Genomic DNA, 13,995 nt, shown 5'->3' with positions numbered 1-13,995 from the left:
TTTCTGTGTGTGTGTGCGCGTGTGTGTACATGTCTGTGTGTACAGCAGGTGTCTCTGTTTGTGTGTGTTTGTTGTTGGTGAGTAACTATAAGGCCTGGCTAGTAGCTCATGACTTGATATTTTAAGCCCTCACTACACGTTGAAGCCCAAATCTAGTAGCCTTGGACCCATTTCCTTTAGGACCCCTTCAGCAAGATGTTATGTTTTATCTATTTATTTATTACTTGCTTTTTTGTTTTGTTTTAATATCTTCTGGCTGGTCACATGACGCACTGGAGTCCAAACTTCAGTCTTCAGGCAGTGGTGGGTGATCCTGAAAGATGCACTTCAAAACCTCTGTGTGTATCAGTACACTGTGGGTTCAGGGTGGCATGCTCAGGTTGTGTGGCCATGTACCGTGCACTCAATCTTTTGTCATTCTTCCGGATAACCTCTTGTCGATAGCGAAATGCCCACATATGTGTGCACACCACCAGGAGGTCATGTGCTGAGGTCACCTTCTCAGCGTGCTTCTCACACACTGACCTCTGTCACTGACAGCTCTTAGTAAAGGCTTCTGATTGGGAGCCAGCAGGATGGGGTCCTGATTACGTGGCCATTGTCAGAGTGTTAAAGGCTGAAGGATGTTTTACTTTCATACATTGTATACATTAAGGTAAAAACCCTTCAGTGTGCAGCGTACGTCGCTGAAGCTTGAGCAGTTATACTTGGACTGGTACCGACCGTTGTCTCTCTTGTAATAGCAATTGAAGCATCTAGCCGCTCGATTGCTATTACAAGTAGCGGGAGGGGACATACCTCCCCCTCCCGCCTCTTTCCGTGGCTTTAGCGGGGGCTCCCATCACACCAGGAGCCCGAACGATCAGCTTTGTTCGGGCCTGAGATATAGTAATCCAGATGTGATGATTAGATATCACTTCCGGTTTACTCGGTGTGACGGGAGTCACTTTGGGTGGGGGGCCCATGGAACACAGATCACTTTGGAGAGGTGGGGAGACCCCTGTCTCAGCTCCCCATATCTCTATTATGTGTAAGTCACCCTGTGCCTGTTAGGGATACAGGGTGATTTGGCCTAATATTGGGGTGGGGGGTTGTGGATTATTTAATGCCATGTGGTTGCATCCCATTGTTCTATTGTGTGTCTTGCTTGGGAGCAAATATTATGGGATGTATGTGTTTGGTTTGGTGGGGGGTGTCTCCAGCCGCCTTCTCTTCTGATGGGACTGTCTGCTGGTGTGTCTTGTTGCTAAGTGTAGGTTGCCCCGCCCTGTGTCATTATGCAGGGAGGGGGAATTGTCCCCTGAGTGTATAAAAATCCAGTTCAAATTTCAAATGAAGAGTTCCATGTTTATACAGACTGGTGTTGTCTAGTCTTGTTTGGTCAGCTGTGGTGTCTGTGGTCGATGTTCGGTTCCGCTACACTTGGGAAAGATTGGCACCATTTTTAAAAATCAAAAGCATTTAAACACACTGATCTTGGTGTGATTACATGCTTTTAACGACAGCGGTCAAATTGACCCCAGATCCCTCCATAAAGACGTACCTGTCACAGGCCTATTGCTGTCATAAGAGATGTTTACATTCCTTGTGACAGCAAAATTTAAAGTGACAGTGGATAAATAAAAGTAAATTGCCCTCGTCGCTCCCAACCCCGTATCCCATCCCCCCCCCCCCCCCCCCCCCCGTTTTTAAAGCCTGTGGATAGTAAAATTTACATCAATTGTTGCCGTTGCACAGGTGGGCACAATTTGAAAGTGTGACGTGTCATTATCTATTACTCAGCCTAACATCTTTAAAAAATATTGGGTTGTGTATCCTGTTTTTTTTGCATTAAAATAAAAAAAAAAACAGTTTTTTTTTCGAAAAAAATTGTGTTTGAAAAACCACAGTTTTTTTTTTTAAAGCCTCTGCTTTAAAAAATATATAATGTTTGGGGGTTCTAAGTTATTTTTTAGCAAAAATTACTGATTGTTACAATCTGATTGTAAACAAGAAGTGCCAGAAAAAGGCCTGGTCTGGAAGTGGTTAAAGGTGAATCTCACCTCCTGTGTTTTTTTGCTTTTTTTTTCATCCCCTCTTACCTTGTTTACTGCGTCCTCCCTAAGATACTCCCGCATCAAGTAAATCCAGCATTGTTTTGCTGCAATCCACCTCGGCCCATGGGTCCTGAACCGCCATCTTTTTATACATTTATCATCAAGGGGTCAACTGTTTCTTGCAGAACCCATCCACTGATGAGGAGCATGTGTCACGGTACCGAGGCCTCCTGGGATGAGTGAGGTCTGTATCCTAAGAGGCTGTGGGCCTGGAATTCTTGCCTAGGCGACAGTCCCAAAAGTGCAATTAGAGGTATCACAAAAAAAAGGTTTTTGGGGAAATAAAATTAACCACTTCCCGACCGGCAGTTGCATATAAACGGCCGGACGGTGGCAGTGCAGGGTCGGGTGGCCGTTTATAAACGGCCTCCCCGCACCCTGCTTGTGCGCGCTCCCTGGGAGCACGCAGCACCGCGATGCGGTGCCCGCTGTGTCCTCCGGACACAGTGAAACACCGATCGGCGGACGGGACCTCTGTACGAGGTCCCGATCATGTGATCACTGATTGGCCAATCAGTGATCACATGCAAAGTAGTAAGCAAGATGTCACTTGTAACATCATTGCTTACTACGTGTGAAATCTGTGAATGATGACAGAGGTCACATGGTACAAGCCTATTCACAAAAGCCTTGTACCATGTTACAAACTGTGACCAATCACAGCTCACTCAGTACTTCTCAATGAGTGCAAGAATGCACACAGAGAGAAAGAGAAATGAGAAATGATTGCTTTTATATCCTATATGGGTGTAAAAGCAATGTGTAAAAAAAAAAAAAAAAATCATCATCACCCCCCACAAGTAGTACAGTGTCACCATGGTGACACTGTACTGCTAGGGTGACAGTATGTAAAAAAAAACAATAAATAATAATATAAAAAAAAAATAAAAATGTAAAAAAAAATGTTTAAAAATTATAATTTTTGGTTATAAACTAATTTGGATTTTTTTTTTACTAAAAAGATAACGGAATAAATTTTGGCAAAGATTTATGGTGAAATATTATTTATTTGCAAAATTTTATTAAAAAAAAACACTTTTTTCAAAATTTTTGTACTTTTTCATTTACATAGCAATAAAAAATCCCAGCGGTGAATAAATACCACCAAAATAAAGCTTTATCTGTCTCAAAAAAATGGTAAAAAATTCATTTGGCTACAGTGTTGCATGACCGCGCAATTGTCATTCAAAGTGTGATAGCGCTGAAAGCTGAAAATTGCCCTGGACAGGAAGGGGGTGAAAGTGTCTGGACTGGAAGTGGTTAAAGAGGGTAAAGGTTTGCTTTTAGGAAACGGTACACAGTGAGACAAAGATGGCAACCGTACTGAAAAATAGATTCCGGGTTTCCATATTTTTTGAAGCCAAGCAAATAAAAAATAAATCTTCCCATGTGGTGGGGTTGTGCCTACAGTGCAAGGGACAATTTCTCATAAACGCCTGTTTAACCCCTTGGCTCCGGCACCTTCCAGCCCTGTGAGGGGTTTGTGACACACGGGAGGCAAGGTGGGGTTAAGGGTCATGTGACCACCGTGATTATTTTGTCACAGCGGTCACATGATCGGTAAGGTCCTGATCACAAGTAGAAATCGTGACCTTCCTGTGAGGCAGTAATTGTGCAGGGGGCACACGCTCTCGGCACATGTTTGTTTACTTTGGGTCAGGGGCGGACTGACAACTCTTGGGCCCCCCGGGCAATAGGGGATCATGGGGCCCCTGTGTCCTTGCTCAAACTAAAAAAAGCCTATGAAAAAGGTACCAGGGCCCCCTACTGACCCTGGGCCCTCGGGCAGTGCCCAAGTTTCCAAATGGTCAGTCCGCCCCTGCTGTGGGTACGCAAATATGCGGCCTTTCAGGGTCAAGGCCCAGCTGCCTAGAGGCCATGCATTTGCGTACCGTCGGCGCCAACAGATTAAAGTGATTTGAAATCTTACATTTTTTTTTTTTTTACATAATAAACATGTATACTTGGTCTGTGCAATGGTTTTGCACGGAGCAACCCTGACACTCCTCTTCTTTGGTCCTCTGCCGGAGCTTTTACCTCCTCCTCTTCACTGAGTGAAGCTCTTTCTATGGGGGCACTCACATGGGCCCGCCCACGAGCCCTGTTGCCTGTGTCCACAGACACCGAGGCTTGGCCCCACCCCCTTACTATCTCGTCATAGGATTTGATTGACAGCAGCTCTAGCCAATGGCTCCTGCTGCTGTCAATCTGCCCAGTTAGGAGAGAGAGAGCTGCTGTTCCCTGCACAGCACTGGATTGAGATCAAGCTCAGGTAAGTATAAGTGGGGGCTGGGGGTTGGATCTTTGATCTTGCAGAGAATGCATTAAGGTAAACAAATCTTAAGGCTATGAATTTCTTTAAACATGAAAGGAAATCTACTTACCTGTTCCTCCTGGTAGCTAGACCGGTCCCTTGATCTCTAGCGGTCTAGGATTGTGACATCATCAAGACCAGAGCAGGGTCCATAGCTCTGGATGTGAGAACGCTGAGGGATGGTCCACCACCAGATAGGGGAAATGTAGTCTGCCAGGGGAGCGGAGGATCAGATATGTAAATCAGTTTCTGTTCTCCTGTAGACAAAATGAGCAATTAAATGGTTACTAAAGGTTTTTTTGTTTTTTAATTAAAATAATAAACGTAATATACTCGCCTGCTCTGTGCAATGCTTTTGCACAGAGCAGCATCAAACCTCCTCTTCTGGGTTCCCCCAATTGGCTCCTCTTCTTCTTGGTGTGCCCCCATAGCAAGCCACTTCCTATGAAGGCACACATTGCATGCTCACTCCCGAGCTGTGTGTGTCTGTGGAGCCACACTCCATAGACTCACACAGCAGGGCTTAGCCAATGGCTTCTGCTGCTGCCCAAGTCCTGTGTGAGAGGAAGTGAGGGGAGAGGAGAGGTAGCTGTGCACAGCGGCAGACCTCTTCCCCTTCTCATAGAGGAGGACAGAAAGCTATAAAATGTTTTTACCGTAATGCAGAGAATGTTTTGGCTTTACAACCACTTTATTCCTTTCAGTGTTGTCGCATCCCCACTGCGGGTGATCATTTTTTTTCTTCCCGGAGTTGGGCTTTAGTGGCCATTGAGTGAATTTGATCACATTTTAACCCTTCCCATGTCCATATCAGCAGTACTACATACTATGAGCGCTCTGCACACCCTCATACAGAGGAGACCTGCTGGTCTCAGACAGCTTGGCCTAATTTCATGTCTGAGACGTGTCCCAGTTCCTGCGTCTGGTTTTCTCATTTGTCTGAGAGGAAGATGTTTCCTTCTCATTCCACCACTCTTTGTATCGATTGTTTTCTTCTTCATAGTGGGAGAGCTAAACCGAAATTCCATTTGTGTTTTTCATTCCAGTTCTTGTTTGTGGAACCAAATGAATTGAAATCTTTTACGGTCCCAGTACCGGTACCGGCAAAGAAAGTGGAGATGGACCGCACCGTGATGCCCTGCGGCACTGTGGTCACCACCATCACTTCCGTGACGTCCAAACCACGGCTGGATAGCAAGAGTCCAGGGGGCTACTCCGAAAAATCGTCCGGTAGGTTGAGAAATGCAAATACAAAATCCAGCAGGGAAGGACACAGCAGGTGTGCAGACGTGGGAACTCTGAGATCTCCCCTGAGTCCACAAGAAACAGAAGAAAGTTGAACTCCGGCCTTCCGTGAGGCTGCTCTCCTGTAAAATAACTGCTTACTCGGTGTGCATTAGAGGCTGCAGCAAGTCAGGTAGAGCCCACCTCATTTCCTGCCTGGAGCACATCCAGTATCATCTAGCACTTTCCTCCCCAGCACGACTGCCCTTGGCTTGCCCTTTTTGTTAACCCTTCCCATCCACCCATTGTATGTAGATAGTGGGCAGGGAGCTTTGCCGATGCGGGCTAATGTACCTGTACGTCAGCCTGCATCGATGACTCCTGCGCAGCTCACAGAGCACCCCGGAGCCCAGTGCTTGGTGTGTCGCACAGACACAGCTGATCACATTACCATTGTGTCCAGTTGATCATATGGTGTTTTACCACATGACTGCTGTGACCAATCACAGCACTCACATAGTAAACAATGGAAAGTGAAAGTAAAGATCACTTCTCTCTACTCTCAGTGTGAGAGTAGAGAGAAGCGATCCTGCGTTCTGTGAATGTACAGCAGCCTGTCAGGTTGCTTGTGCACTCACAGACTGCTGATCTAGCCACTTCAGTGTCCCTGATCAGTGCCCCAGTATATACATAATAAAACATGCAGCCAACCCCTGTCGCCTGTCCCAGTGTGCACAAAAACACCCCCATACCCCAGACCAATGTCCTGATCACTGCCATACCCCAAACCAGCACCCTGATCACTACCATATGTCATACCAGAACCCTGGTCACCCCCATTCCAGCGCATTGATCACCACCATACCCCATAGCAGTGCCCTGATCACCGCTATACCCCATACCAGCATCCCTGTCACCGCCATACTTCATACCAGCATCCTGATCACCCCATATGCCATACCAGCATCCTAATCCACCACCATACCAGCGTCCTGATCACCACCATACCCCATACCAATGTCCTGATCACCGCCATACCAGCATTCTGATCACCGCCATACCCTATACCAGCATCCCTGTCACCGTCATACCCCATACCAGCATTCTGATCACCACCATACCCCATACCAGCATTCTGATCACCACCATACCCCATAGCAGTGCCCTGATCACCGCCATACCCCATACCAGCATCCCCGTCACCACCATACTTCATACCAGCATCCTAATCACCCCATATGCCATACCAGCATCCTGATCCACCGCCATACCCCATACCAATGTCCTGATCACCGCCATACCATCATTCTGATGACTGCCATACACTATACCAGCATTCTGATCACCGCCATACCAGCATTCTGATCACCGCCATACCAGCATCCTGATCACCACCATATCCCATACCAGCATCCTGATCACCGCCATACCCCATACCAATGTCCTGATCACCGCCATACTTGCATTCTGATCACCGCCATACCCTATACCAGCGTCCTGATCATCGCCATACCACATGCTAACGTCCTGATCACTGCTATATGCCATACCAGCATCCGGCATTTTAGGGTCTTAGCTGATCAATTTTCAAATATATATACTAGGCTGTAGACTTAATAGCTTCCACACAGACTACATAATATACACTGTATTGGGTTATTTGTACCCCCAAAATGTAGCAAAATACATTATGGTCTAAATTTATGAAGAAAAATTATTTATTTGCTAAATTTTATAACAAAAACTAAGCGAAAAAAAAATTTTTTTTTTTCAAAATTTTTTATTTTTTCATTTATATAGCAAAAAAATAAAAAATAAAAACAGTGGTGATCAAATACCACCAAAAGAGAACTCTATCTGTCTCAAAAAAAAGGATTAAAATTTAATTTGGGTACAGTGTTGCATGAGTAATTGTCACTCAAAGTATGATAGCGCTGAAAGCTGAAAATTGGCTTGGACTGGAAGGGGGTGAAAGTTCCCGGATTTGAAGGAAGTGGTTAATTGGATTGCAGTAATTTTAATCATGGCAGCTGAGCATTAGGTGGGCGTTACCAAGGGCAGTTTTCATGCAAATGCAGCCTGCCTAGGAGTGCCCCTTTCCCCAGACTGACACCCACTCATAAAGGCATTTGGATATCTGAATAACCCCTCCGAAGAGCCAGCCCACTGATTGTATCAGGACTGAAAGCTCTTGGGATGAGTATTGAGGCAGACTGCTGTCATGATTTCGAGACGCTGTGTACAGCACCCTTCCGGCTCCTTCCACCAGCCATGACCTGCGTACAGGGGCAGACTGACCATTTGGAAACTTGGGCACTGCCCGAGGGCCCGGGGTCAGTAGGGGGCTCCATGAGATGCCCTTGGTACCTTTTTCATAGGCTTTTTTGAGTTTGGGCAAGGACACAGGGGCCCCATGATCCCCTATTGCCCGGGGGGCCCCATGAGTTGTCAGTCTGCCCCTGCCTGCGTGCATTATGTAGAGAAGCACAGAGACCTAGTGGTGACATCACTGGGTCTTAAATAAGATATGGTAATGAAAACAGTTTTTGTTTAAATTAGCATCTCGATGAAGGGGAAAAGGAGGCACCAGAAATACAAGCAGGTTAAACTTCATGTTGTCCAATACCAGAGCCTCTACTGGCAATGAGGCTGTGGCATTGGACTGTCAAATGGTAGGGTGTGGGGTGTAGTGCCTACTTGGACAGAAGTCAAGGCAGCCAATAAAACAAGAAAGACCTTCTTGCTTTTTTTTCTGAGCCTGGGAGACACATTAAAGCCCAATTTTAGGCACATCTTTATCTTTTAGTTCTTTGTAGAGAAATTGCTAAAAAATAGAACTGGCTTATATTCAGGTTTGTGATTTTATTGGGGATATTCCCATCTTTTCCTGTCCCGGTGACACCTGGACTAGTTATTAGGGGAACAAGAAGAAACCAACAGCAATAGAAACCCAAATGCAAGTACAATCGGGGCACTGAATTCAGATTTTCTAAGGGTCACATAAATTGTCATTGGGTACACTGGCTCCGGTTTGGTAGCACTCCACAAAGCATTCCTCAGGAAAATAAGAAAAGTACCCAGAGTCGAGAATCCACACACATGCAATCCATGGAGAGAGCCAAATATATGTCCAAAATCAATTCATAGTTGTATAGAGCCAACGCATTTCAGGGGCCAAAAACACTCCCCCTTCTGCAGGGCTTAAGAATTCTGTCTGTGCTTAAAGTATTACTAAGCCTAGGACCCTGCATTCACTATATCCGGTCTCCCACAGAACATGGAAATGCAATTATTTTAGTAAATATAAACTCCAGGCTGTGTAACCCCTGACCCACTGTCTAGATAGTTCTGACTGGCCCTGTGCTGATCACATGCACCCTCCCAAAAAAAAAAAAAAACTCTCTAGCAATGCACACTAAACTGAGCATATACAAAGTGTCTCCTAGGGCTCTGTACTATCAGCAGATGGATTGGGGACAGTATGGTGGAGGATCTGGAGAAGACAGGATCAAACAGCCTTTTTACACCATGTGGAAGAAAAAAACCCACAGTGGGTTAAACAAGCATGCTTTACTGCATTTATAAATGTGATTCTTGTGAGCTACTATGGTATATTACTTTAGGTGAAATATATGTATAAAATCTACCAGATAATTTAATAGATCATAGTATGTTTGATATATGTGCAATAATTACACTAATATGCAAATAATCGAGTAATAAATAAATGAGTGGGTCGCCTACACTATACACATACTCATACCAGTGTGTCTAAACAGATCAAAAACCTGTGGTGTCGCGCTCCACTATCAGTACATTTGAATATATATATAATGAATTAAAATATATTGCAAACAAATAATATCAAGTGACCGAGTCCTAATAAATTTCCACGGCGTGATATTGCAATCACGCTAGTGCTGCATGCATATCTTCGAAAAATCTGTGATCCTATGGTGTCTTCTAATGGTGTATTACCAAACAAATATAGTCCACCAATTCATATATATTGTGCTGCTTCACCAGTTGTACTCCCACCTGACGTATATGACCAAACCGTTAAGTGAGGTCATGCAAGCTTGTGTCCCTTTAATTGGGCTCAGAAGTGGACAAATGGATAAATCCGTATATCCCAAGTGGATGAATGGAGTTTTTCCTTTTTCCCAGCAGGGGGTCTCGTCCTCTCCTAGAGATCTTTCTCCTGGAGGCGGATGAATGGATGGAGTTATCCCTCTTCCCACTAGGGGGTCTCTTGACTTCTTTCAAACTTTTTCCTCCATGTGTTTATATTCCATGTAATTAAAAAGAAAATATAGTGCCTTATACTCTTTTTAAAAAATGAAATAAATGTAGTGCACTCACATAGTATACAGATAAAACAGCTTTTTGTACAATTTTGAATAATCCTTAATATGTTTGCCACACTCCCATATACTTGCTGTGTGGTTGCCGTTAAGCGTCGTGATGTCAGAGCCCCTCTCCTACGCGTTACGCCACCGGGTCATGTAGATGATTTTCTCCAGAAAAGAAAATTATGCCAACTGTGGATTTTTATACACACCCTTAATTATTATTATTATATTATTATACAGTATTTATAAAGCGCCAATGGTTTGCTCAGCGCTGTACATTACAAAAGGGGACAGAACATGTGACAGAACAATACCAATACAATGCAAAACATGAGGGGATCGAGGGCCCTGCTCTTTCGAGCTTACAATCTAGGAGGGAGGGGATGGTGGCACAGGAGGAGATAGCTGTGGGGGATGGAGTGGTAGGAAGAGTGGAGGAGGTCGGCAGGTTAGCAGGGGGTGGGGTGGGCTTCCCTGAAGAGATGGGTTTTCAGGGTGCGCCTAAAGGAGAGGAGAGTAGGTGATAATCTGATGGGTTGGGGCAGGGAGTTCCAGAGGATGGGTGACACCCTGGAGAAGTCCTGGAGGCGGGCATGGGAGGAGGAGACCAGGGAACTAGAGAGAAGGAGGTCTTGTGAGGAGCGGAGTGTGCGTGCTGGGCGGTACTTGGATATTAGGTCAGTGATGTAGTACGGGGCAGTATGGTGGACGGCTTTGTACGTCAGTGTTAGGATTTTGAATTTGATCCGTTGCGCAATCGGAAGCCAGTGGAGGGATTGGCAGAGGGGGGTGGCGGAGATGGAGCGGTTGGAAAGGTGAATGAGCCTGGCAGCCGTATTCAGGATGAACTGAAGCGGGGATAGTCAGCGGCGAGGCAGGCCAGTGAGGAGGGAGTTGCAGTAGTCGAGTCGTGATATGATGAGGGAGTGGATGAGCTGTTTAGTGGTTTCTGGGGTTAGGAACGTGCGGATTTTGGCGATGTTGTGGAGGTGGAGTCTGCACGAGTTTGTTAAAGATTGGACTTGGGGCTGGAAGGATAGGTTGGAGTCCAGCATGACACCAAGTACTCTGGCCTGCGGGGCGGGTTTGATGGTGGCGTTGTTGGATGTGATGGAGAAGTCAATGGGGGGTGGTGTCCGGGCTGGGGGGGGAAGACAAGAAACTCGGTTTTGGAAAGTTTCAGTTGGGTCAATGTTATCCAGTTGTTTAATACTAATGTTAATGGTCATCTAGTTGCCCAATATTTACATAAATTAATATTTTTGATTGCCCCATAAATAGATAGTGAGGGAGTGGAGTGAAATGGCAATGCAGCCGATCCATCATGGAGCTCGGATGAATCTGTCACACTGCATGCCAGTCACACGAACTCCGATCACTAATAGAAGAACTGGACCCCAAAAACATGGCTGTGGCCATGCGGACTACTAGAGAATGGCGCCCGTAGTTCCTATATAAGTCAATGAGCGCCGTGCCGTTCAGTCAATTCCCCCTGATGAAGCCACGGAATATATACACATGGAGGAAAAAGTTTGAAAGAAGTCAAGAGACCCCTAGTGGGAAGAGGGATAACTCCATCCATCCATCCTCCTCCAGGAGAAAGATCTCTAGGAAAGGACGAGACCCCCTGCTGGGAAAAAGGAAAAACTCCATTCATTCATCCATCCATCTGGGATACAGGGATTTATCCATTTGTCCACTTCTGAGCCCAATTAAAGGGACACAAGCTTGTATGACCTCACTTAACCTCCTTAGCGGTAACCCCGAGCTACACTCGGGCTTACCATGCGGCGTTGCTCAGGGAGTCCCTGCAGCACTTACCTTGTCCTGCGCTCCCACGATGTGTCCCTTGCAGCGTCCCCGGCCATCTCCTCCGGCTGATGCCGGCATCCGTCTTCCGTGTTCCGGTCCCTGTGACATCGGGACGTACGGGCGCCGGAAAAAAAATTTCATTTTTTTAAAAATGATTATTACATAGTAAAACATTGCTGTTTCAGTGCATTTCACATACATTTTGTCCCGAGTGCTTTGTCCGGCGCCCTGCCTACATTTTGACTGTTCTTTCTGCCTGGAAACTGAGAAACGTCCATGGCGTCCAAAAAGCGTCCCTTTAGGTCAAAAGCGGTTTTAGACCGGCTAGAGAACAGCGATAGTAAATCAGAACCACTTGCAGAATTGAGTGATAATGATTTGTGGGGGAAATTCCTCATCAGACACTGAAAACGATTTTGCCACTTTGCTCAGCGATGTACGAATTTGCCTCTGTGTTTCAAATTTCAGTGTTTTTGGTTTGATTATATTATTGAATTAAATTTATTATTATTATATTATTATTTTTTATGATTATTTATTAAATTATAATGTATGATTTCGTGTTTAAAATTTGATCATACCCGGGATGTTTACTAGACTCTTGTTCGGACAGATTTCAGTGAGTTATTCCTAAAAATTACAGCCTGCAATAAAAAAAACTACATCTTTCCATGCAAAAAAATGTACCGCTTTCAGCACAAAAAATCAGAAATAATCATACCGCCGAGGAGGTTAATGGTTTGGCCATATACGTCAGGTGAGAGCACAACTGGTGAAGGAGCACAATATATATGAATTGGTGGACTATATTTGTTTGGTAATACACCTTTGGAAGACACCATAGGATCACAGATTTTTAAAAGATATGCATGCAGCACTAGCGTGATTGCAATATCACGCCGTGGAAATTTATTAGGACTCAGTCACTTGATATTTGTTTGCAATATATTTTATTAATGCATTATATATATATATATATATATATACACACATGCTTTACTGCATATTGTTACAGGTACTTATATAGCGCCGTCAATTTCAGTCCCTAACCCTCAAGGGGCGTACAATCTAAGGTCCCTAACTCACATTCATACATACACATACTAGGGACAATTTAGACAGGATCCAATTCACCTACCAGCATGTCTCTGTCTATACAGACTGATTTTACCATTGTGGGTTTAGTAACACTTTAACTGTACTCAGGTGAGCAGGTAACAAGAAAACCTACACTGCACAGATAGGCTGGTTGAGGTTGCAAGCACACAGGCTCATCCGCTAGAACACAATCCTCCTGCAGACTCCAGACGCCACTATGACACATTGATGGCACTGACCTATCAGAATCCATCTGGTCTGTCTCAGAAGTGCTGATGCAGAAGAGAGAAAGGAGCGGGGATTTCAAATCCCTGGACTGCTTGAGCAGCTGCAGGGTTGGTGACAGCTTGGCAACCCTGAAGGTAAGTACAGCAGGGACTGGGGATGGGGGGGTGGAGGGGGAGTTATTCTGGTGTTGGTTCACCTTTACTTTTTTTTTGTTAAGGTCAACTAACACTTTTACTCATTTGTGTTCAACTTATGGATTGTTAAGTGAGCTATTTACAAGGCAGTCATGTAATTTCATGTCATTTGTTTTTGTCCATCAGATTCACCAGCCAGCACTCCACCTAAAATAAAAGTGATTGAGAGAGATTTCTCTGTGCAGGCGATCCCATCTCACAGCGGCGTGGTTAGCAAAGCCCTGTCCTCTTCAGACACAGGTATGGTGTCCAGGTTTCCATGTTTGTTTAGGTGACGTGACCAACGAGCGCCTAGTTAGCTTGATATCATTGTTTCTTTTCTCGTACATAGAGCTTTTAATGCTGAACGGCTCGGATCCAGTCGCAGAAGCCGCCATAAGACAGCTCAGAGAATCGTCAAAACAATCGTTGAAATCTCCCCGCAAGAAGAGTACGATAATTATATCAGGAATTTCGAAGGTAAATGTGTTTTCCAAGGATGTGTTTACTGTATACAAGGGGTGGACATTGCTGATCCAATGCAAAATTTATCTAAAATGTTTCATCGCTTTAGGTTCAAGTTATGGAAATGGTTAACCCCTTCCCACCCAGCCCTGCCATTCCTTTAACCACTTACCCTCCTGAGGATTTACCTCCCCCCCCCCCCCCCTTCCTGACCAGGCCATTTTTTGCGTTAC

At 45.0% G+C, this 13,995-nt stretch overlaps 1 protein-coding gene across 2 annotated transcripts in view; it reads left to right on the top strand.

The window, feature by feature from the left end:
* The window catches only part of C2CD2 (C2 calcium dependent domain containing 2), a 234,808-nt gene that overhangs the window by 175,671 nt on the left and 45,142 nt on the right, over positions 1-13,995 (top strand). For both annotated transcript variants that reach the window (XR_016315248.1, XM_089691885.1), the window contains exons 11-13: positions 5,457-5,640; positions 13,445-13,558; positions 13,650-13,777. Coding sequence is in view for 1 of the 2 variants with exons in the window: in XM_089691885.1 (XP_089548011.1) it covers positions 5,457-5,640; positions 13,445-13,558; positions 13,650-13,777 (426 nt within the window). In the remaining variant the exon portion in view is untranslated. The remainder of the gene's footprint in view (positions 1-5,456; positions 5,641-13,444; positions 13,559-13,649; positions 13,778-13,995) is intronic.

Source organism: Staurois parvus, unplaced genomic scaffold (assembly GCF_062004578.1).
Source record: "Staurois parvus isolate SC_StPar_1 unplaced genomic scaffold, SC_StPar_1.0 ptg000574l, whole genome shotgun sequence".
Lineage (NCBI taxonomy): Eukaryota > Metazoa > Chordata > Amphibia > Anura > Ranidae > Staurois > Staurois parvus.
Note: the sequence above shows the minus strand (reverse complement) of the source record. Positions and strands in the feature narration are given on the sequence as shown.